General features: G+C 48.0%; 3 protein-coding genes across 8 annotated transcripts in view; 2 read left to right on the top strand and 1 right to left on the bottom strand.

Annotated features, from left to right (window-relative positions):
• setdb1b (SET domain bifurcated histone lysine methyltransferase 1b) overlaps window positions 1-10,587 on the bottom strand; it is an 88,868-nt gene extending 78,281 nt beyond the window's left edge. For 3 of the 6 annotated variants that reach the window (XM_085978691.1, XM_085978690.1, XM_085978695.1), the window contains exon 1: window positions 10,404-10,587. The gene's annotated coding sequence lies outside the window, so the exon portion shown is untranslated. The remainder of the gene's footprint in view (window positions 1-10,403) is intronic. The other 3 variants (XM_085978693.1, XM_085978692.1, XM_085978694.1) reach the window with 1 other exon arrangement.
• A 73-nt stretch (window positions 10,588-10,660) lies between these two features.
• Window positions 10,661-20,511, top strand: LOC147086567 (uncharacterized). Its single transcript, XM_085978697.1, has 2 exons — window positions 10,661-11,115; window positions 19,531-20,511. The coding sequence occupies exons 1-2, from the start codon at window positions 11,099-11,101 to the stop codon at window positions 20,099-20,101; spliced, it is 588 nt and encodes a 195-aa protein (XP_085834823.1). The 5' UTR covers window positions 10,661-11,098; the 3' UTR covers window positions 20,102-20,511.
• Window positions 11,664-20,511, top strand: LOC147086566 (uncharacterized). Its single transcript, XM_085978696.1, has 2 exons — window positions 11,664-14,341; window positions 19,404-20,511. The coding sequence occupies exon 1, from the start codon at window positions 11,733-11,735 to the stop codon at window positions 12,675-12,677; it is 945 nt and encodes a 314-aa protein (XP_085834822.1). The 5' UTR covers window positions 11,664-11,732; the 3' UTR covers window positions 12,678-14,341; window positions 19,404-20,511.
• Window positions 20,512-24,149: the final 3,638 nt, after the last annotated feature.

The raw sequence follows: 24,149 nt of genomic DNA, 5'->3' as shown, positions 1-24,149 counted from the left end.
CTTTCGAGCTCTGCTAACCAAGTTATGGGTTATTTGTGCAACAACAGATGTATTACTTTGTTATTTCCTACAAGACACAGAGTGCTCACGATTTGTGATGCCTATCAAAGAGTTAGAAATAATTCGCTTCAAAGAACTGATAACTGTATGGCTGTCCGAAATCAGTATTTATAGGGAAATGGTGTTAAGGAAATTGATGGGATTGAAGGCCGATAAATCCCCAGGGCCTGAATCTACATCCTAGGGTACTTAAGGAAGTGGCCCTAGAAATAGTAGATGCATTGCTGGTCATCTTCCAACATTCGATGGAATCTGGAACAATACCCATGGATTGGAGGGTAGCTAATGTTACCCCACTATTCAAAAAATGTGGTAGAGAGAAAACGGGGAATTACAGACCGGTAAGCCTGACATCGGTAGTGGGGAAAATGCTAGAGTCCATTATAAAAGATGTAATAGCAGAGCACTTGGAAAATAGTGACAGGATCAGACAAAGTCAACATGGATTCACAAAAGGTAAATCGTGCTTGACTAATCTACTGGAATTTTTTGAGGATGTAACTGGTAAAATAGATAAGGGAGAACCAGTGGATGTGGTGTATTTGGACTTTCAGAAGGCTTTCGATAAGGTCCCGCATAAGAGGTTAGCGTGCAAAATTAAGGCACATGGGATTGGGGGCAAGGTATTGACTTGGATAGAGAACTGGTTGGCGGACAGAAAGCAAAGAGTTGGAATAAACGGGTCTTTTTCCGAGTGGCAGGCAGTGACGAGTGGGGTACCGCAGGGGTCGGTCCTTGGACCCCAGCTATTCACAATATATATTAATGATGATCTAGACAAGGGAACTAGATGTAATATCTCCAAATCTGCAGATGACACAAAGCTGGGTGGGCGTGTCTGCTGTGAGGAGGGTGCCGAGAAACTCCACGATGATTTGGACAGGTTGGGTGATTGGGCAGAAGCATGGCAGATGCAATATAACGTGGATAAATGTGAGGTTATCCACTTTGGTAGCAAAAACAGGAAGGCAGATTATTATCTGAATGCACTTCCCCTTCTCCCAAGCTATTGCCAAAGAGACCTGGGTGCAGCAGGCAGTTAAGGCGGCAAATAGATGTTGGTCTTCATAGTGAGAGGGTTTAAGTACAGGAACAAGGATGTCTTGCTGCAGTCGTACAGGGCCTTGGTGAGGCCACACCTTGAGCATTGTGTGCAGTTTTGGTCGCCTTATCTGAGGAAGGATGTACTTGCCAATGGAAGGAGTTCAGCGAAGATTCACCAGGCTGATACCTGGGATGGCGGGAATGACGTATGAGGAGAGATTGGGTCAATTGGGCTTGTACTCACTGGAGTTTAGAAGAATGAGAGGGGATCTCATTGAAACTTATAAAATTCTAACAGGACTAGACAGACTAGATGCAGGAAGGATGTTCCCGATGGCAGGGGAGTCCAGAACCAGGGGTCACAGTCTAAGGATAAGGGGTAGGCCATTTAGGACTGAGATAAGGAGGAATTTCTTCACCCAGAGAGTGGTGAACCTGTGGAATTCTCTACCACAGAAGGCAGTAGAGGCCAATTCATTAAATATATTCAAGAAGGAGTTGGATATATTTCTCAAGGCTAAAGGGATCAAGGGATATGGGGAGAAAGCAGGGACCGGGTACTGAATTTGGATGATCAGCCATGATCGCATTGAATGGCGGAGCAGGCTCGAGGGGCCGATTGGCCTCCTCCTGCTCCTATCTTCTATGTTTAGTCCTACAACACGCTCACATACATGTGAGGCACGCACACACAACGCAGACGGTAAATCCATCCCCGCCCAACCCTTGCGTGGTGCATCTGAATACGCAGCTCATTTTCCTGCAGTTCTTTTCTTTCAAGATCATGCATCCATAGTGCGCCTCTCTTCTCTGTAAAGTTACAAGCTATCTATTGGCCCACTTTCCAGTCAACTCTCAGAAATACACTGTTGGTAACCTAAAGAAGGGGCGTGGGGAAATCTATCTCGCCGATACATTTTATACAGGCAACAGAATAAGGGATCCAACTACAAACTGGAGATCGAAACAGAGGGCCTTTCTGGTCCGCAGAGGGGGCAGTGACACACCAGGCAGTGATGCAACCTTCTCCAACAGAATACTCCTCCCTCTGCACCTTGGCCTCCCTGACAAAGTTAAAACGCTCGAAACAGACAGAGTAGCTCACTAGGAATTCTGTGCGTCTGCTCTGTAGTGTCCAGTGGTTAAACACCCTGCCCTCGGGATACTAACCTACAGACCAAACAAAGAATTTCAGGTTCAATCCCCAGACTGTGCGGAGATGGCTGATCGAAGAGCCCGCTGGCGCTCAGCGTCGCGAGGATGATTCTCTTCTTCTTAGGCAGTCCCTCGGAACCGAGGATGACTTGCTTCCACATTAAAAAAGAGTTCTCAGGTGACTGATGAGTCCAATGCGGGACCTACAGTCTCTGTCACAGGTGGGGCAGACGGTGGTTGAAGGGGCGGGTGGGTGGGGTGCTTGGGTTGACGTGCGCTCCTTGCGCTGCCTGCGCTTGGCTTCCGCTTGCTCCCGGTGAAGAGACTCGAGGTGTTCGGCGCCTTCCCGGATGCTTCTCCTCCACTTTGTGCGGTCTTGGGCCAGGAATTCCCAGGCGTCGGTGGGGATGTTACACTTTTTCAAGGAGGCTTTGAGGGTGTCCTTGAAGCGTTTCCTCTGCCCACCTGGGGCTCTTTTGCCGTGTCGGAGCTCCGAGTAGAGCACTTGTTTTGGGAGTCTCGTATCGGGCATGCGGATGATGTGACCCATCTATCGGAGCTGATTGAGCGTGGTCAAAGCTTCGATGCTGGGGATGTTGGCCTGAGCGAGAACACTGACGTTGGTGCGCCTATCCTGCCAATGGATTTGCAGGATCTTGCGGAGGCAGCGTTGGTGGTACCTCTCCAGTGCTTTGAGGTGCCTACTGTACATGGTCCATGTCTCTGAGGCAAACAGCAGGGCGGGTATTACTGCTGCTCTGTAGACCATGAGCTTGGTGCCGGGTTTGAGGTCCTGGTCTTCAAACACTCTCTTCCTCAGGCGACCGAAGGCTGCACTGGCACACTGAAGGTGGTGTTGGACTTTGTCGTCGACGTCTGCCCTTGTTGACAGTAGGCTCCCGAGGTATGGAAATGGTCCACGTTGTTCATGGCCTTGTCATGGATTTTGATAATCGGGGGGGCAGTACTGTGTGGCGGGGGCAGGTTGGTAGAGGACCCTTGTCTTATGGATGTTTAGTGTAAGGCCCATGCTCTCGTACGCTCCGGTGAAGGTGTTGACGATGGTTTGGAGTTCGACCTCCGAGTGAGCGCATACGCAAGCGTCATCTGCATACTGTAATTCGACGACAGAGGATGGGACGACCTTGGATCTGGACTGGAGGCGACGGAGGTTGAATAGTTTCCCGTTTGTTCTGTAAATTAGCTCCACTCCAGTGGGGAGCTTACTGAGGGTGAGATGGAGCATTGCAGCAAGGAAGATCGAGAAGAGCGTTGGTGCGATGACACAGCCTTGCTTGACCCCGGTCCGTACGTGATTTGGGACTGTGGTGGAACCGCTGGTCAGGATCACGGCTTGCATGTCGTCGTGAAGCAGGCGGAGGATAGTGACAAACTTTTGAGGGCAGCCGAATTTGAGGAGGACACTCCATAATCCTTCACGGTTGACAGTGTCGAAGGCCTTTGTGAGATCAAAGAAGGCCATGTACAGCGGTTGGTGCTGTTCCCTGCATTTCTCTTGTAATTGACGTGCGGTGAAGATCATGTCCATTGTGCCCCTTAGTGGGCGGAATCCGCATTGCGACTCTGGGAGGAGCTCTTCGGCCACTGGGAGAAGGCGATTGAGGAGGATTCTTGCGATGACTTTCCCTGTGGCAGACAGCAGGGAAACTCCTCTGTAATTACCGCAATCAGACTTGTCACCTTTCTTGAAGATGGTCACAATTACGGCGTCTCTGAGATCCCCTGGCATGCTCTCCTCCTTCCAGATAAATGAGTTCATGTATTCACGCCAATAGTGCTTCTCCGCCATGCTTTAGTGCCTCGGCGGGGATTCCATCTGCTCCTGAGGCCTTGTTGTTCTGCAGTTGTCGGATGGCCTTTTCAACCTCATGCCGGGCTGGGGACGTGCTGAGGTAGTGGCGGGTAGCATGCTGCGGGATGGAGTTGAGGACACTCGCGTCGAAGACAGAGTCGTGGTTAAGGAGATCTTCGAAGTGCTCCTTCCAGCGGGCACTGACTGCCTCTCTGTCCTTGATGAGTACCTCTCCGTTCTTGGCCCGCAGTGGGGAAGGGCCTTGGGTGCTTGGGCCGTAGATGGTCTTGACTGCGCTAAAGACTCTACGCAGATAGATGAACAATTGCAAAGTGGGTATGGGTGTGCAGGGGATACCATACACTAGCGTGAGCTGCTACCATCAGGAGAAGAGTGCAAGGGGGGGGTGGTGGGAAGTCTTCGGACCTTACCAATTGCATACAATATCCTGAAAGACACTCAACTCCTCCCATTCCCTCCTCCGTCACTCCACCGCTCCGCATTACGTTTAGAAATTGTTGGCAAGAATAGTGCGATTATGGCGAGCGCCTTCATCAAGACACATTTCTTCACTTTTACAATTCCACAGATCTTGCCTTTCAAGGAATGTACAGCCCAGAAACAGGCCATTCGGCCCAACTGCTCCGTGCCGGTGTTTATGGTCCACACCAGCCTCCTCCCGCCCCTCTTCATCTCACCCCATCAGCAGATCCTTCTATTCCTTTCTCCGTCATGTGTTTATCCAACTTCCCCTTAAATGCATCTACACTAATGGCCTCAACTACTCCCGTAGCGAGTTCCACATTCTCACCACTCTCTGGGTAAAGAGAATACCCTTTAGTGACTATCGTATATTTCTGACCCCTAGTTCTGGTCTCCCCCACAAGTGGAAACATCTTCTCTACGTCGACCCTATCGAACCCCTTCATAATTTTAAAGACCTCCATCAGGTCACCCCTCAGCCTTCTCTTTTCTGGAGAAAAGAGCCCCAACCGGTTCAGTCTCTCCTGATGTTATAGCCCGATCCAGTGTTCAGCACCATTCGCAACTCCTCAGATAATGAAGCAGTCCATGCCCGCATGCAGCAAGATCTGGACGACGTTCAGGCTTGGGCTGTTAAGTGGCAGGTAACATTTGCGCCACACAAGTGCCAAGCAATGACTATCTCCAACAAGCCAGCGTCTAACCACCGCCCCTTGACATTCAACAGCATTACCATCGTCAAATCCCCCACCATCAACATCCTGGGGGGTCACCATTGACCAGAAACTTAACTGGACCAGCCCCATAAATACTGTGGCAACAAGAGCAGGTCAGAGGCTAGGTATTCTGTGGCGAGTGTCTCACCTCCTGACTCCCCAAAGCCTTTCCACCATCTACAAGGCACAAGTCAGGAGTGTGATGGAATACTCTCCACTTGCCTGGATGAGTGCAGCTCCAACAACACTCAAGAAGCTCGACACCATCCAGGACAAAGCAGCCCGCTTGATTAGCCCCCCATCCACCACCTTAAACATTCACTCCCTCCACCACCGGCGCACCGTGGCTGCAGTGTGTACCATCTACAAGATGCACTGCAGCAACTCGCCAAGGCTTCTTCGGCAGCACCTCCCAAACCCACGACCTCTTCCACCTAGAAGGACAAGGGCGGCAGGTACAGGGGAACACCACCACCTCCAAGTCACACACCATCCTGACTTGGAAGTATATCGCCGGTCCTTCATAATCCCGGAACTGTGGGAGTACCTTCATCACACGGACTGCAGCGACTCAAGAAGGCGGCTCACCACCACCTTCTCAAGGGCAATTAGGGGACGGGCAATAAATGCTGGCCTTGCCAGCAACGCCCACATCCCATGAACGAATAAAAAGAAAGCCTCTGGTATCATGCTTGTAAATCTTTTTTTGCACCGTCGGCAGTTTCACGAACTCTCAGAAGGAATCCATCAGTTTCAAACTGCCATTAACACTGAACTGCGGTGATCTCCGGGGTGGGGCGGGGGGGGTGGGGGCGGAGGGCTGTTGTTCCAAGTGCTCGTCGAAAATATTTCAACTCACTTCACCAGTAACTTGCAATATCTAGCGGGCAACTGAGCCAAGCAAACGAAGATGGTATGAGAGATGTGTGAAGAGGACAGCAGTCATGGAACTGTGCCACAGGATTACGTAGTACCTTCGAGAGAGAGAGAGAGAGGGAGGGAGGACAGGAGAAGGGGGAGAAAACAACCAAAAAAAGGCAATCCGTTCAGTGTCAGCTTGGCTCAGCTGGTAATGCTCTCACCTCAGTCAGAGGGTCAAGCCTCATTCCATGCCTTCAGCACATAATCCGCGCAAACACTTCCGTGTGGTACTGAAGGAGTGCTGCACTGTCAGAGGGGCCGTCATAGAAACATAGAAGATAGGAGCAGGAGTAGGCCATTCGGCCCCTCGAGCCTGCTCCGCCATTTAATGAGATTATGGCTGATCATCCAAATTCAGTACCCTGTCCCTGCTTTCTCCCCATATCCCTTGATCCTTTTAGCCGTCAGAAATATATCCAACTCCTTCTTGAATATATTTAATGAATTGGCCTCAACTGCCTTCTGTGGTGGAGAATTCCACAGGTTCACCACTCTCTGGGTGAAGAAATTCCTCCTCATCTCTGTCCTAAATGGCCTACCCCTTATCCTTAGACTGTGACCCCTGGTTCTGGACTCCCCCCGCCATCGGGAACATCCTTCCAGCATCTAGTCCTGTTAGAATTTTATAAGTTTCAATGAGATCCCCTCTCATTCTTCTATCTAGCGAATATAAGCCCAATCGACCCAATCTCTCCTCATACGTCATTCCTGCCATCCCAGGTATCAGCCTGGTGAATCTTCGCTGCACTCCCTCCATGGCAAGAACATCCTTCCTCAGATAAGGTGACCAAAACTGCACACAATACTCAAGGTGTGGTCTCACCAAGGCCCTGTACAACTGCAGCAAGACATCCTTGCTCCTGTACTCGAACCCTCTCTCTACGAAGGTCAACATACCATTTGCCTTCTTAACCGCCTGCTGCACCTGCATGCTTACCTTCAGCGACTGGTGCACAAGGACGCCCAGGTCTCGTTGCACTTCCCCTTCTCCCAATCTATTGCCGTTCAGATAATAATCTGCCTTTCTGTTTTTGACACCAAAGTGGATAACCTCGCATTTATCCACATTATAGTGCATCTGCCCAATCACCCAACCTGTCCAAATCATACTGGAGTTTCTCTGCATCCTCCTCACAGCACACACGCCCACCCAGCTTTGTGTCGTCTGCAAACTTGGAGATATTACATCTAGTTCACTCGTCTAGATCAGAGAACGCAATAAACCTCGGCCCTTTCTTCCTGTTACATGCAAAAGATCCCATGACACTATCTGAAAAAGTGCAGAGAGTTCTCCCAGTGTCCTGGGCGAACACGCATCTCTCAACCAACCAACACCACCAAAAGCCGATTACCCAGTCATTCATTTGTTCTATATTGTTTGAACCAATAAGCAGCACGCGCTGCACAATAATGGTCCAACTGCTGACAAGTGCTCCCATTCACAAGGACAGCGCCACTAAAACAATCGGTTCACACAAGAAGAGAAAATGCATTCAAGTTTAGAATAGTATTCGACTAAAGCCAAAACATTGTTGATGTGAATTATTAGGCACAAATCGGTTGCTGCATTTGGCAGGCAGGGTCTTGCAACAGGGCCTGGGTATTTTCTGGCCACCTTCGCCACAATACAGGAAACTCTTTTTTATCCGGCACCGACGGGACCGGCGTGGTGCCGGTTTAACAAAAAGTCCGGATTACAGAGAGGTCTAGTTTAAAAGGTACGAGAGCCCCGTACACAGCAACAAATCCAGGCTTCCCTGTTGCTTAGCAACAGCTGCAGGAACTCCGGCCACAGACCAAGCGTCCCTGTTGCTTAGCAACAAGTGCAGGAACCCCGGTTACACGGCCACAGATCCAGGAACGGCCACTAATATGAAGTAAAACTTACCTGAACCTACTCCTGAATTTTGCCGGTTAACAGAGATTTCCGGTTATTTAGGTGCTGGTAAATCGAGAGTTTCCTGTACAATGTGGGGGCGGGGGGGGGGGGGGGCTATTTGTCCACAGTGAAAAGGTTTCTATATTTTATATTTATATACATTTGCAGGGTACCCCAGACTTTAAATACTATCGTCACAAGCCGGTCTTGATTACACAGCAGCATAACAAAAATACTGACCACAAAAGGAGGGAAAGGCGATAGATGTAACTGTAAAACGTAGGCACAAAATGTAAAATAAGCAAACACCTAAGGCAGCAGCTGAAGAATATTTTTAAACTGTAATTTAAATCAAGAGACACTGCGTAGTAACTTTAACAGCTCCCTTTATACCATCACATGCTACAACAACCTGCATTTATACAGCGCCTTTCAACGTAGCAAAATATCCCAAGGTGCTTCACGGGAGCGTTCTCAGACACAATTTGACGCCGAGCCACCTAAGGTGGTCAAAGAAAAGATTTATATACACAGATTTGCATTTATATAGCGCCTTTTGCAACCACCGGACGTCTCAAAGCGCTTTACAGCCAATGGAGTACTTTTGAAGTGGAGTTACTGTTGTAATGTGGGAAAGTAGGTTTTAAGGAGTGTCTTAAAAAGGAAAGCGAGAGAGAGAGGGACGGCGAGGTTCAGGGAGGGAATTCCAGAGCTCGGGGCCCAGGCGGCTGGCGGCACGGCCTGCCAATGGTGGAGCGATGGAAATCGGGGGAAGCGCAAGAGAGATCAGAATTGGAGGAGTGCAGAGATCCCTGGGAAGGGCTGGGAATCTGAAATGTAAAAAAGAAACAGAACACGCTGGAAATCTGCAATCAAGAGAACACACTGGAAATCTGCAATCAAGAGAACACACTGGAAATCTGCAATCAAGAGAACACACTGGAAATCTGCAATCAAGAGAACACACTGGAAATCTGCAATCAAGAGAACACACTGGAAATCTGCAATCAAGAGAACACACTGGAAATCTGCAATCAAGAGAACACACTGGAAATCTGCAATCAAGAGAACACACTGGAAATCTGCAATCAAGAGAACACACTGGAAATCTGCAATCAAGAGAACACACTGGAAATCTGCAATCAAGAGAACACACTGGAAATCTGCAATCAAGAGAACACACTGGAAATCTGCAATCAAGAGAACACACTGGAAATCTGCAATCAAGAGAACACTGGAAATCTGCAATCAAGAGAACACACTGGAAATCTGCAATCAAGAGAACACACTGGAAATCTGCAATCAAGAGAACACACTGGAAATCTGCAATCAAGAGAACACACTGGAAATCTGCAATCAAGAGAACACACTGGAAATCTGCAATCAAGAGAACACACTGGAAATCTGCAATCAAGAGAACACACTGGAAATCTGCAATCAAGAGAACACACTGGAAATCTGCAATCAAGAGAACACACTGGAAATCTGCAATCAAGAGAACACACTGGAAATCTGCAATCAAGAGAACACACTGGAAATCTGCAATCAAGAGAACACTGGAAATCTGCAATCAAGAGAACACTGGAAATCTGCAATCAAGAGAAAATGAGACCAGAACTAGGAGGCATAATCTTAGAATAAGGGGCTGCCCTTTCAAAACTGAGATGAGGAGAAACTTCTTCACTCGGAGAGTAGTAAATCAATGGAATTTGCTACCTCAGAGAGCTGTGGAAGCTGCGACATTAAATAAATTTGAAACGGAGATAGACAGTTTCCTAGCTGATAAGGGAATTAGGGGTTACGGGGAACGGGCAGAGAAGTGGAGGTGAGTCTAGGCTCGGATCAGCCATGATCCTATTGAATGGCGGAGCAGGCCCGAGGGGCCGTGTGGCCTACTCCTGCTTCGTATGTTCTTATAAATCTGCAATAAGAGAAAATGCTGGAAATCTGCAATGAGAGAAAATGCTGGAAATCTGCAATCAAGAGAACACACTGGAAATCAGCAATGGACAGATAATGCATGTGGGTCAAGTAGTTTTTTTTCCCACTTCGAGTGCAATGCTCTCGCCCCTTGGCGGGCAGAGAAACTACAACTCCCAGAATGCACCCCGCGCACCGCGCATGCTCCCTGACGCCCGGCCGCCATCTTGTATGTGTGTGTCTCTACCAGGGACATTTTTTTTTGAAAAAGGCGCGGTTCCTCAAACCGTAAAGCGGCCAAGAGCTTCCCCCACCGTCGGGGGCGGCGATAAACTCTTACCACCCCCCCTCCCCTCCCCTCCCCAACACACAATTTCCCAACATGAAGCCCTTGACTTGAGCGCCGACCCACCTTGTCAGCCGGTTGCTGCCGATCGCCAAGGCCGCTGCTCGGAGGAGATTCTTATTTTTCGCTGCCAAACATCAGGGTTTTTTTTTTCCTGGTTGTTGATTTAAGGCCCGCTTCGGACTAAAAAATCCATCGTCCCTTCACGGTGAGAATCAGCCTATTTTTTTTACCCTTCCCCCCTCTCTCCTCAGATTCGTCGTTGGAAAATCGTGTGCTTGGACCCGCCCCCAAGTTACCAAAAAAAAAGGCGGTCTTTGCGCCTGCCAATGGCGCGGCGGCCTGGCTGAGTGACGTGCGCGGTGGCCAATCGGCTGGCGCCCTCCACCATGATTGACGTCCGCCTCCGCCAATCGGATGCCACCCACGTGTGGGGACGGGACGTTCCACGTTTGACGTCGGGAAGCCGGCGTGCGTGTGTTGGTGGGGAGATTAATTGGGGGCGTTGCCGGGCGCCTGATTGACGTGCGGCGCAGCCAATCAGCTGCCCGAGGATCACGAGGACGCTCGACTGATTGGTCCTGAATTTCAATGGTGTGGAGATGCCGGTGTTGGACTGGGGTGGACAAATGTAAGAAGTCACACAACACCAGGTTATAGTCCAACAGCTTTATTTGAAATCACAAGCTTTCGGAGCGCTGCTCCTTCATCAGATGAAGTGGAGAGATACATAAAGACACAGCTTATATAGTCAGAGAATAATGCCAGATGATTACAGGTAACCTTTCTAACTTTTTTTGTCTGTTTTTTGTTTTTCCATACAGACCCCAGCATCTGCAACATGTGACCCCACCTCATTGTTCTTTGATGTAATGTTTTCCTGACTAACCTGTTTGGACACCATTCACACCTTTGATTGCTGTGATTATCTCTCTGCCGAGGTGTGATAAATGGCAGTTAGAAAGATTACCTGCAATCATCTGACATTATTCTCTGACTATATAAGCTGTGGTGTGGAGATGCCGGAGTTGGACTGGGGTGGACAAATGTAAGAAGTCACACAACGCCAGGTTATAGTCCAATAGCTTTATTTGAAGTCACAAGCTTTTGGAGCGCTGCTCCTTCGTCAGGTGAAGTGGAGAGATGCATAAAGACACAGCTTATATAGTCAGAGAATAATGTCAGATGTTTACAGGTAATCTTTCTAACTGCCATTTATCACACCTCGGCAGAGAGATAATCACAGCTGTGTCTTTATGCATCTCTCCACTTCACCTGACGAAGGAGCAGCGCTCCGAAAGCTTGTGATTTCAAATAAAACTGTTGGACTATAACCTGGTGTTGTGTGACTTCTTACATTTGTCCACCCCAGTCCAACACCGGCATCTCCACACCATGGCTACTATCGACACCACAAACTACCGGCTCAAAGTGGAGAGGATCTCCAAGAAGATCGCGCATATCGACACAGACATCAAGTTTCTACAGAGATGCAAGAAAGCAGACAAGATCCCGAAAGGACTACAGATCACGAACCCACTCAAGTCGACCTACAACACAGACTACGCTGAGAGACTCTGCCGTCATACCTTTCGCACACTCCTCAACCATCTCGTACACCAGCTCTACAGCAGACGCCGCAACCTCGAAACCGAGATAGAGTCCATGTTCTCAGCCTGTGCTCAGGACACAGCAGACCAGCTACGAGACACCGCCAAACAGACGAGACAACGGAACTACACTGCCTACATGCACACCAAGAACAGGAAGCTTGAGAAACTCGGCATCACCACCAGCAGCAACCAAGCCTCCCCCGGTACCATGGTTGAAACCACAGGGAAGTCCATCGTCAACTTGTCCGACCACACCCTTCAACCAGACGAAATTGAAGCTCTGAGCCGAGGGCTCAATTTCTGCCCCACCACCAAAATGGACCCCATCGGTCTCGCAGCAGACACCGAGGAATTCATCAGGAGAATGAGGCTCCACGAATTCTTCCACAAATCCCAAGATGTCAGCAGCGAACCCAATGAGACAACCAATGATCCGGAACAGCAGACAGAGGGATCCGCAGCGCAGCAACCAAAGAAGAAAGAGTCAAATTGGACCCCTTCGGAGGGTCGCTGCCCTAAGCTTGACATTTTTGCTCAAGCTGTCAGGAGATGCATCAATGCTAGATTCATCAGCCGCACTCACAAGACAGTCCAGAATGTCACCCGAGCACAACGCAACGCCATCCACGCTCTCAAGACCAACCGCAACATTGTCATCAAACCAGCAGACAAAGGAGGAGCCATCGTCGTACACAACAGAACGGACGATTGCAAAGCAGCATACTGACAACTGGACAACCAGGAACACGACAGACAGTTACCCGCAGATCCGACCAAAGAACACACCCGCCAACTCAACAGACTGATCAAGACCTTCGATCCAGACCTTCAAAGCATCCTACGTACTCTCATCCCATGTACTCCCCGCGTGGGAGACTTCTACTGCCTCCCAAAGATACACAAAGCCAACACACCCGGACGTCCTATCATATCAGGCAATGGAACCCTGTGTGAGAACCTCTCTGGATACGTCGAGGGCATCCTGAAATCCATCGTACAGGGAACCCCCAGCTTCTGTCGCGACACTACAGACTTCTTACAAAAACTCAGCACCCACGGACCAGTTGAACCAGGAACACTCCTCGCCACGATGGACGTCTCGGCACTCTACACCAGTATCCCCCACGATGACGGCATCGCTGCGACAGCCTCAGTACTCAACACCAACAACAGCCAATCTCCAGACGCCATCCTACAACTCATCCGCTTCATCCTTGACCACAATGTCTTCACCTTCGACAACCAGTTCTTTACCCAAACACACGGAACAGCCATGGGGACCAAATTCGCACCCCAATACGCCAACATCTTCATGCACAAGTTCGAGCAAGACTTCTTCGCTGCACAGGACCTCCAACCAACACTATACACCAGATACATCGACGACATTTTCTTCCTATGGACCCACGGCGAAGAATCACTGAAAAGACTACACGATAACATCAACAAGTTCCATCCCACCATCAAACTCACCATGGACTACTCCTCAGAATCGGTTTCATTCTTGGGCACACGAATCTCCATCAAAGACGGACACCTCAGCACTTCACTCTACCACAAGCCCACGGACGACCTCAGGATGCTCCACTTCTCCAGCTTCCACCCTAACCACGTTAAAGAAGCCATCCCCTATGGACAAGCCCTGCGAATACGCAGGATCTGCTCAGACGAGGAGGAACGCGATGGACACCTACAGACCCTGAAAGACGCCCTCGTAAGAATGGGATATGACGCTTGATTCATCGATCGACAGTTCCGATGGGCCACAGCAAAAAATCGCATAGACCTCCTCAGAAGACAAACACGGGACACAACCAACAGAGTACCCTTCGTCGTCCAGTACTTCCCCGGAGCGGAGAAACTACATAGAAACATAGAAGATAGGAGCAGGAGTAGGCCATTCGGCCCTTCGAGCCTGCTCCGCCATTCAATGAGATCATGGCTGATCATCCAAATTCAGTACCCTGTCCCTGCCTTCTCCCCATATCCCTTGATCCCTTTAGCCTTAAGAAATATATCTAACTCCTTCTTGAATATATTTAATGAACTGGCCTCTACTGCCCTCTGTGGCAGAGAATTCCACAGGTTCACCACTCTCTGGGTGAAGAAATTCCTCCTCATTTCAGTCCTAAATGGCTTACCCCTTATCCTTAGACTATGACCCCTGGTTCTGGACTCCCCGGCCATCAGAAACATCCTTCCTGCATCTAGTCTGCCCAGGCCTGACAGAATTTTATAGGTTTCGATGAGATCCCCGCTCAATCTTCTAAACTCCAGTAAGTATAAGCCCAATCGACACAATCTCTCCTCATACGTCATTCCTGCCATCCCAGGTATCAGCCTGGTGAATCTTCGCTGCACTCCTTCCATGGCAAGAACGTCCTTCCTCAGGTAAGGCGACCAAAACTGCACACAATACTCAAGGTGTGGTCTCACCAAGGCCCTCTACAACTGCAGCAAGACATCCTTGTTCTTGTACTCGAACCCTCTTGTTACGAAGGCCAACATACCATTTGCCTTCTTAACCGCCTGCTGCACCTGCATGCTTACCTTCAGCGACTGGTGTACAAGAACACCCAGGTCTCTTTGCACTTCCCCTTCTCCCAATCTATTGCCATTCAAATAATAATCTGCCTTCCTGTTTTTGCCACCAAAGTGGATAACCTCACATTTATCCACATTATAGTGCATTTGCCATGTTTCTGCCCAATCACCCAACCTGCCCAAATCGTGCTGGAGTTTCACGACATTCTCCTCACAGCATACCCTCCCACCCAGCTTTGTGTCGTCTGCAAATTTGGAGATATTACATCCAATTCCCTCGTCCAGATCATTAATATATATTGTGAACAGCTGGGGTCGTAGGACCGATCCTTGCAGTACCCCACTAGTCACTGCCTGCCACTCGGAAAAGACCCGTTTATTCCAACTCTTTGCTTTCTGTCCACCAACCAGTTCTCTATCCAAGTCAATACCTTGCCCCCAATCCCATGTGCCTTAATTTTGCACGCTAATCTCTTAGCGGGACCTTATCGAAAGCCTTCTGAAAGTCCGATTACACCACATCCACTGGTTCTCCCTTATCTATTTTACCAGTTACATCCTCAAAAAATTCCAGTAGATTAGTCAAGCATGATTTACCTTTTGTAAATCCATGTTGACTTTGTCCGATCCAGTCACTGCTTTCCAAGTGCTCTGCTATTACATCTTTTATAATGGACTCTAGCATTTTCCCCACTACCGATGTCAAGCTTACCGGTCTATAATTCTTCGCCTTTTCTCTACCACCTTTTTTGAATAGTGGGGTAACATTAGCTACCCACCAATCCATGGGTACCGTTCCAGAGTCTATCGAGTTCTGGAAGATGACCAGCAATGCATCTACTATTTCTAGGGCCACTTCCTTAAGTACCCTGGGATGTAGATTATCAGGCCCTGGGGATTTATCGGCCTTCAGTCCCATCAATTTTCCTAACACCATTTCCCTACAAATACTGATTTCTTTCAGTTCCACCCTTTCATCAGACCCTATGTTCCCCGGCATCTCTGGGAGGTTATTTGTGTCCTCCTTTGTGAAGACGGAACCAAAATATGTATTTAGTTGTCTGCCATTTCTTTGTTCCCCATTATAAATTCCCCCGATTCTGACTGCAAGGGACCTACGCTTGACTTCATCAATCTTTTTCTCTTCACATATCTATAAAAGCTTTTACAGTCACTTTTTATGTTCCCTGCAAGCTTACTCTCATATATTCTATTTTCCCTTTCTTAATTAATCCCTTTGTCCTCCTTTGTTGAATCCTAAACTGCTCCCAATCCTCAGGATTATTGCTTTTTCTGGCCAATTTATATGCCCTCTCCTTGGACCTTATGCTATCCCTAATTTCCCTTGTTAGCCACGGTTGGGTCACCTTTTTTGTTTTATTTTTATGCCAAACTGGGATGAACAAATTCTGTAGTTCATCCATTCGGTATTTGAATGTTTGCCATTGACTATCCACCGTCAACCCTTTGAGTGCCATTCCCCAATCAATCCTACCCAACTCGCTCCTCAGACCATCGTAGTTTCCTTTATTTAAATTGAGGACCCTAGTCTCCGAGTCAACTACTTCATTCTCCATCTTAATGAAGAATTCGATCATATTATGATCGCTCCGACCCAAGGGGCCTCGTACAACAAGATTGCTAATTAATCCTTTCTCGTTACATAATACCCAGTCTAAGATGGCCTGATCTAACATAAGAACATAAGAAATAGGAGCAGGAGTAGGCCAATCGGCCCCTCGAGCCTGCTCCGCCATTCAATAAGATCATGGCTGATCTGATCCTAACCGCCAATCTACTATCACAGAACCATCTCCTGAATCTAACAGAATTAGACACACGAAATAGGAGCAGGATCAGGCTACACGGCCCCTGGGCCCGCTCCGCTACCCAGAGGGCCATGACCGATCCGAACCTAGACTCATGTCCAAATTCCTGCCTGCTCCCTGTAACCCTTAAATCCCTTTACTTCTAGGAAACTGTCTATTTCTGTTTTAAATTTATGTAATGATGTAGCTTCTACAGCTTTTTGGGGCAGCATATTCCATGGACCTACCACCCTCTGAGTGAAGTAGTTCCTCCTCATCTCAGTTTTGAAAGAGCAACCCCTTATTCTAAGACTATGCCCCCTAGTTCTAGTTTCACCCATCATCGGGAACATCCTCCCCACATCCACCCGATCCAACCCCTTCACAATCTTATATGTTTCAATAAGATCGCCTCTCATTCTTCTGAACTCCAATGAGTAGAGTCCCAATCTACTCAACCTCTCCTCATATGTCCATCCCCTCATCCCCGGGATTAACCGAGTGAACCTTCTTTGTACTGACTCGAGAGCAAGTATGTCTTTTCTTAAGTATGGACACCAAAACTGTATGCAGTATTCCAGGTGCGGTCTCACCAATACCTTGTACAACTGAAGCAATACCTCCCTATTTTTATATTCTATCCCCCTAGCAATGAAAGCCAACATTCCATTGGCCTTCTTAATCACTTGCTGCACCTGCATACTAACCTTTTGAGTTTCGTGCACCAGGACCCCCAGATCCCTTTGTACTTCAGTAATTTCCAGTTTCTTGCCATTAAGAAAATAACTTGCTCTACGATTTTTCCTGCCGAAGTGCATAACCTCACACTTTCCAGTATTGTATTCCATCTGCCAAATCTCTGCCCACTTACTTAGCCTGTCTATGTCCCCTTGCAGGTTTTTTATGTCCTCCTCACTCACTACTTTCCCTCCCATCTTAGTATCATCTGCAAACTTTGATATGTTACACTCGGTCCCCTCCTCCAAATCATTAATATAGATTGTAAAGAGTTGGGGACCCAGCACTGACCCCTGTGGAATACCACTAGTTACTGATTGCCAGTCTGAGAATAAACCATTTATCCCAACTCTCTGCCTTCTGTTAGATAGCCAATCCTCTATCCATGCCAGAATATTACCCCCAATCCTATGATTTTTTATCTTAAGCAATAATCTATTGTGTGGCACCTTGTCAAATGCCAACCAATCTCTGGTTGGTTCCTCGACATATTGGTCGAGGAAACCATCCCGTAAGCACTCCAGGAATTCCTCCTCCACAGTATTGTTACTCATTTGGTTGGCCCAATCTATATGTAGATTAAAGTCACCCATGATGACTGCTGTGCCCTTATTGCACGCTTCTTTAATTTCTCTTTTAATGCTATCCCCAACCTCCGCCTTACTGTTTGGAGGTCTATAAACCACTCCCACTAACGTTTTTTTCCCCTTAGTATTTCTCAATTCTACCCATACAGATTCCACCTCATCAGAGCGAATATCCTTCATTACAATTGTGTTAATCCCTTCTTTAACCAGTAATGCTACCCCACCTCCCTTTCCTTTTTGCCTATCTTTCCTGAATATCGAATACCCCTGGATGTTGAGTTCCCAGTCCTGGCCTTCCTTGAGCCACGTTTCCGTAATCCCAACCAAATCATATTTGTTTACTTCTATTTGCGCAGCCAATTCATCCACCTTATTACAAATGCTCCTCGCATTAAGACACAAAGCCTTCAGGCTTGTTTTTTTAATGCTCTTAGACCTATTAGAATTATTATTTACTGTGGCCATGTTTGATTTAAACCGTTGATTTCTCTGACTGCCACTTTTGTTTTTCTCCTTCCTATCTTTTGCTTTTATCCTTGTTTCCCTTTCCTCTGTCTCCCTGCTCAGTTTCCCAACCCCCTGCCATTTTAGTTTAAACCCTCCCCCACAGCACTAGCAAACACTCCCCCTAGGACATCGGTTCCAGCCCTGCCCAGGTGCAAACCGTCCGGTTTGAACTGGTCCCACCTCCCCCAGGACCGGTTCCAATGTCCCAGGAACTTGAATCCCTCCCCCTGGCACCATTCCTCTAGCCACGTATTCATCTGAAGTATCCTTCTGTTTCTACTCTGACTAGCACGTGGCACTGGTAGCAATCCTGAGATTACTACCTTTGAGGTCCTGTTTTTTAATTTATCTCCTAACTCCCTATATTCTGCTTTTAGGACCTCATCCCACTTTTTACCTATATCGTTGGTGCCTATATGCACCGCGACAACTGGCTGTTCACCCTCCCCTTCCAAGATGTTCTGCAGCCGCTCGGAGACATCCTTGACCCTTGCACCAGGGAGGCAACACACCATCCTGGAGTCTCGTTTGCGGCCGCAGAAACGCCTATCTATTCCCCTTACAATTGAATTCCCCTATTACTATAGCTCTACCCCTCTTTTTCCTCCCACTCTGTGCAGCAGAGCCACCCCTGGTGCCAGGAAGTTGGCTGCTGCTGCCTTCCTCTGATAAGCCAACCCCCCCCCCCACAACAGTACTCAAAGTGGTGTATCTGTTGGAGATGGGGATGGCCACAGGGGACCCCTGCACTACCTGCCTGCACCTAGTACTCTGCCTGTTGGTCACCCGTTCCCTTTCTTCCTGTCCAACCTCTACCTGCGGTGTGTCCAACTCCGTAAATGTGCTATTCACGATGTCCTGAGCATCGTGAACGCTCCAGTATGTATCCAATCGCAGCTCCAGCGCCGCAATGCGGTCTGTCAGTAGCTGCAGCTGGATGCACTTCCTGCACATGTAGTTGTCAGGGACACAGGAAGTGTCCCTGAGTTCCCACATATCGCAGGAGGAGCAGATCACGGGGCCCGGCTGTCCTGCCATGACTTACCCTTTAATTAATTGTATTTAAATTAAATCAATCAATCCCACTAATTACACTACAGTTAACTGGTTTACCAACAGTCCCTGCTACACTAGAGAGACCTTAGAAACTATAAACCAGAGTTAAAGTTTAAAAAAAGAGAGAAATACTCACCAACCAATCACTTACCTGCTTCCTGGTGACGTCACACTTTGATTACTTTTTACCTCTCTCCCCTGCTGTTGAATTAGGGGTTGAATCCCGGGCTGCTCCTGACTCACTGCCGCCGGTTTTAACTGCCGCCGATGCTCAGTGTTCCCACGCAGGCCCGCTCTGGTCGGGCTGCTCCTGACTCACTGCCGCCGGTTTTCTTCGCAGCCTTCAACATGTCATCGATGACGACGAACACCTCGCTAAGGTCATCCCCACGCCTCCACTACTCGCCTTCAAACAGCCGCCTAACCTCAAACAGACCATCATTCGCAGCAAATTACCCAGCTTTCAGGAGAACAGCGACCACGACACCACACAACCCTGCCACGGCAACCTCTGCAAGACATGCCAGATCATCAACACAGATACCATCATCACACGTGAGGACACCACCCACCAGGTACATGGTACATACTCGTGTGACTCGGCCAACGTTGTCTACTGCATACGTTGCAGGAAAGGATGCCCCGGAGCATGGTACATTGGCAAGACCATGCAGACACTGCGACAACGGATGAACGGACACCGCGCAACAATCACCAGGCAGGAGTGTTCCCTCCCAGTCAGGGAACACTTCAGCAGTCATTCAGCCTCTGCTCTTCGGGTAAGCATTCTCCAAGGCGGCCTTCAAGACACACGACAACGCAAAATCGTAGAGCAGAAACTGATAGACAAGTTCCGCACTCATGAGGACAGCCTCAACCGGGATCTTGGGTTCATGTCACGCTACATGTAACCCCACCTGACGTAGGGTCATCCAGACTCGAGTCGTCGTTGGCTTGTTCTCTCTACACAGATGCGGCCAGACCTGCTGTGATTTCCAGCAAAAAAAATGTTTTTTTGTCTGTTTTTTGTTTTTCATACAGACCCCAGCATCTGCAACATTTGACCCCTTGTGACCCCACCTCATTGTTCTTTGATGTAATGTTTTCCTGACTGACCTGTTCGGACACCATTCACACCTTTGATTGCTGTGATTATCTCTCTGCCGAGGTGTGATAAATGGCAGTTAGAAAGATTACCTGTAATCATCTGGCATTATTCTCTGACTATATAAGCTGTGTCTTTATGCATCTCTCCACTTCACCTGATGAAGGAGCAGCGCTCCGAAAGCTTGTGATTTCAAATAAAACTGTTGGAGTATAACCTGGTGTTGTGTGACTTCTTACATTTGTCTACCCCAGTCCAACACCGGCATCTCCACACCATGGCTACTATCGACACCACAAACTGTGTGACTTCTTGCATCTGAATTTCAATGAAGGAAACTATGATGGTATGAGGCGCGAGTTGGCTAGGATGGATTGGGGAACGTTACTTAAAGGGTTGACGGTGGATAGGCAGTGGCACACATTTAAAGATCGTGTGGATGAACTACAGAATTTGTTCATCCCTGTTTGGCATAAAAATAAAATAAAAAAGGTGACTCAACCATGGCTAACTCGGGAAATTAGGGATAGCATAAGATCCAAGGAAATGACATATAAATTGGCCAGTAAAAGCAGTAAACCTGAGGATTGGGAGCAGTTTAGGATTCAACAAAGGAGGACTAAGGGATTAATTAAGAGGGGGAAAATAGAGTGTGAGAGTAAGCTTGCAGGGAACATAAAAAGTGACTGTAAAAGCTTCTATAGATATGAACTACAAAATTTGTTCATCGCAATTTGGCATAAAAATAAAACAAAAAAAGTGACTCAACCATGGCTAAAAAGGGAAATTAGGGATAGCATAAGATCCAAGGAGAGGACATATAAATTGGCCAGAAAAAGCAGTAAACCTGAGGAGTGGGAGTCGTTTAGGATTCAACAAAGGAGGACAAAGGGATTAATTAAGAGGGGGAAAATAGAGTATGAGAGTAAGCTTGCAGGGAACATAAAAACTGACAGTAAAAGGTTTTATAGATTGAAGAGAAAAAGATTGATGAAGTCAAGCGTAGGTCCCTTGCAGTCAGAATCACGGGAATTTATAATGGGGAACAAAGAAATGGCAGACCAATTAAATACATACTTTGGTTCTGTCTTCACAAAGGAGGACACAAATAACCTCCGAGAGATGTCGGGAAACAAAGGGTCTGATGAAAGAGACGAACTGAAAGAAAGCAGTATTTGTAGGGAAATGGTGTTAGGGAAATTGACGGGATTGAAGGCCGATAAATCCCCAGGGCCTGATAATCTACATCCTAGGGTACTTAAGGAAGTGGCCCTAGAAATAGTAGATGCATTGCTGGTCATCTTCCAACGTTCAATAGACTCTGCAACAGTACCCATGGATTGGAGGGTAGCTAATGTTACCCCACTATTCAAAAAAGGTGGTAGAGAGAAAACGGGGAATTACAGACTGACATCGGTAGTGGGGGAAATGCTAGAGTCCATTATAAAAGATGTAATAGCAGAGCACTTGGAAAACAGTGACAGGATCGGACAAAGTCAACATGGATTTACAAAAGGTAAATCGTGCTTGACTAATCTACTGGAATTTTTTGAGGATGTAACTGGTAAAATAGATAAGGGAAAACCAGTGGTTGTGGTGTATTTGGACTTTCAAAAGGCTTTCGATAAGGTCCCGCATAAGAGATTAGCATGTAAAGTTAAGGCACATGGGATTGGGGCAAGGTATTGACTTGGATAGAGATCTGGTTGGCAGACAGAAAGCAAAGAGTAGGAATAAACGGGTTTTTCTCCGAGTGGCGGGCAGTGACTAGTGGGGTACCGCAGTGATCGGTGCTAGGACCCCAGCTATTCACAATATATATTAATGATCTAGACAAGGGAACTAGATGTAATATCTCCAAGTTTGCAGACGACACAAAGCTGGGTGGGCATGTGTGCTGTGAGGAGGATGCCGAGAAACTCCAGTATGATTTGGACAGGTTGGGTGATTGGGCAGAAAAATGGCAGATGCAATATAACGTGGATAAATGCGAGGTTATCCACTTTGGTGGCAAAAACAGGAAGGCAGATTATTATCTGAACGGCAATAGATTGGGAGAAGGGGAAGTGCAATGAGACCTGGGTGTGCTTGTGCACCAGTCGCTGAAGGTAAGCATGCAGGTGCAGCAGGCGGTTAAGAAGGCAAATGGTATGTTGGCCTTCGTAGCGAGAGGGTTTGAGTACAGGAACAAGGATGTCTTGCTGCAGTTGTACAGGGCCTTGGTGAGACCACATCTTGAGTATTGTGTGCAGTTTTGGTCGCCTTATCTGAGGAAGGATGTTCTTGCCATGGATGGAGTGCAGCGAAGATTCACCAGGCTGATACCTGGGATGGCAGAAATGATGAATGAGGAGAGATTGGGTCGATTGGGCTTATACTCGCTGGAGTTTAGAAGAATGAGAGGGGATCTCATTGAAACTTATAAAATTCTAACAGGACTAGACAGACTAGATGCAGGAAGGATGTTCCCGATGGTCGGGGAGTCCAGAACCAGGGGTCACAGTCTAAGGATAAGGGGTAAGCCATTTAGGACAGAGATGAGGAGGAATTTCTTCACCCAGAGAGTGGTGAACCTGTGGAATTCTCTACCACAGAAGGCAGTAGAGGCCAATTCATTAAATATATTCAAGAAGGAGTTAGATATATTTCTTAAGGCTAAAGGGATCAAGGGATATGGAGAGAAGGCAGGGACAGGGTACTGAATTTGGATGATCAGCCATGATCTCATTGAATGGCGGAGCGGGCTCAAGGGGCCGAATGGCTGACTCCTGCTCCTATCTTTTATGTTTCTATGTTTTCCAACCAACGCCCGGGACCGGGCCGGCTGACGGACGTCCGTGGCAGCCATCAAAATGTGCTCGCTGGCCTCCTTTGTCCCACCTCCTTGTTGATTGATGTTTGGCTGCGCCAATTGGATTCGGTTACTGGGGGGGGCAGTGAGTTCACAGGCCGCCAATCACAATGAGAGAAAGCTGATACGCTCTTTTTCTTGATTGCCCATCTGCATTCACCATTAGCTGATTTTTGACCTCATTGAATTTTGAACTTGGCACGACACTGAGCTCCTGTTCCGACGCCTTCATCTCCGTGTCCACGTCTTTGGCCAGGAGTCTTCACCCAGCGCAGAATCACAGAATGGAGCACAGAAGGAGGCCAGTCGGCCCGTCGAGCCCGTGCTGGCTCTCTGCAAGAGCGCTTCTGCTAATCCCACTCCCCCGCCCTTTCCCCATAGCCCTACACATCGTCTTCCTTCAGGTACTTATCCAACTCCCTTTTGAAAGCCACGATTGAGTCTGCCTCCACCACCCTTTCAGGCAGCGCATTCCAGATCCCAACCACTCACTGTGTAAAAAAGTTTTTCCTCATGCCGCCTTTGGTTCTTCTGCCAATCACCTTAAATCTGTGTCCTCTGGTTCTCAACCCTTCCGCCAATGGGAACAGTTTCTCTCCATCTACTCTGTCCAGACCCCTCATGATTTTGAACACCTCGATCAAATCTCCTCTCAACCTTCTCTGCTCTAAAGAGAACAACCCCAGCTTCTCCAGTCTCTCCACGTAACTGAAGTCCCTCATCCCTGGAATCATTCTTGTAAATCTTTTCTGCACCCTCTCTAAGGCCTTCACATCCCTCCTAAAGCGCAGTGCCCAGAATTGGACACAATACTCCAGTTGAGGCCGAACCAGTGTTTTATAAAGGTTCATCATAACTTCCTTGCTTTTGTGCTCTATGCCTCTATTTATGAAGCCCAGGATCCCGTATGCTTTGTTAACCGCTTTCTCAACCTGCCCTGCCACCTTCAACGAATTGTGCACATATACCCCCAGGTCTCTCTGTTCATGCATCCACTTTAGGA

Source organism: Somniosus microcephalus, unplaced genomic scaffold, assembly GCF_052327205.1.
Source record: "Somniosus microcephalus isolate GS21.2 unplaced genomic scaffold, FLI_Smic_1.0 unresolved_chr7, whole genome shotgun sequence".
NCBI classification, from domain to species: Eukaryota; Metazoa; Chordata; class Chondrichthyes; order Squaliformes; family Somniosidae; genus Somniosus; species Somniosus microcephalus.
The sequence above is the reverse complement of the archived record's forward strand: the minus strand, read 5'-3'. Positions and strand labels throughout refer to the sequence as shown.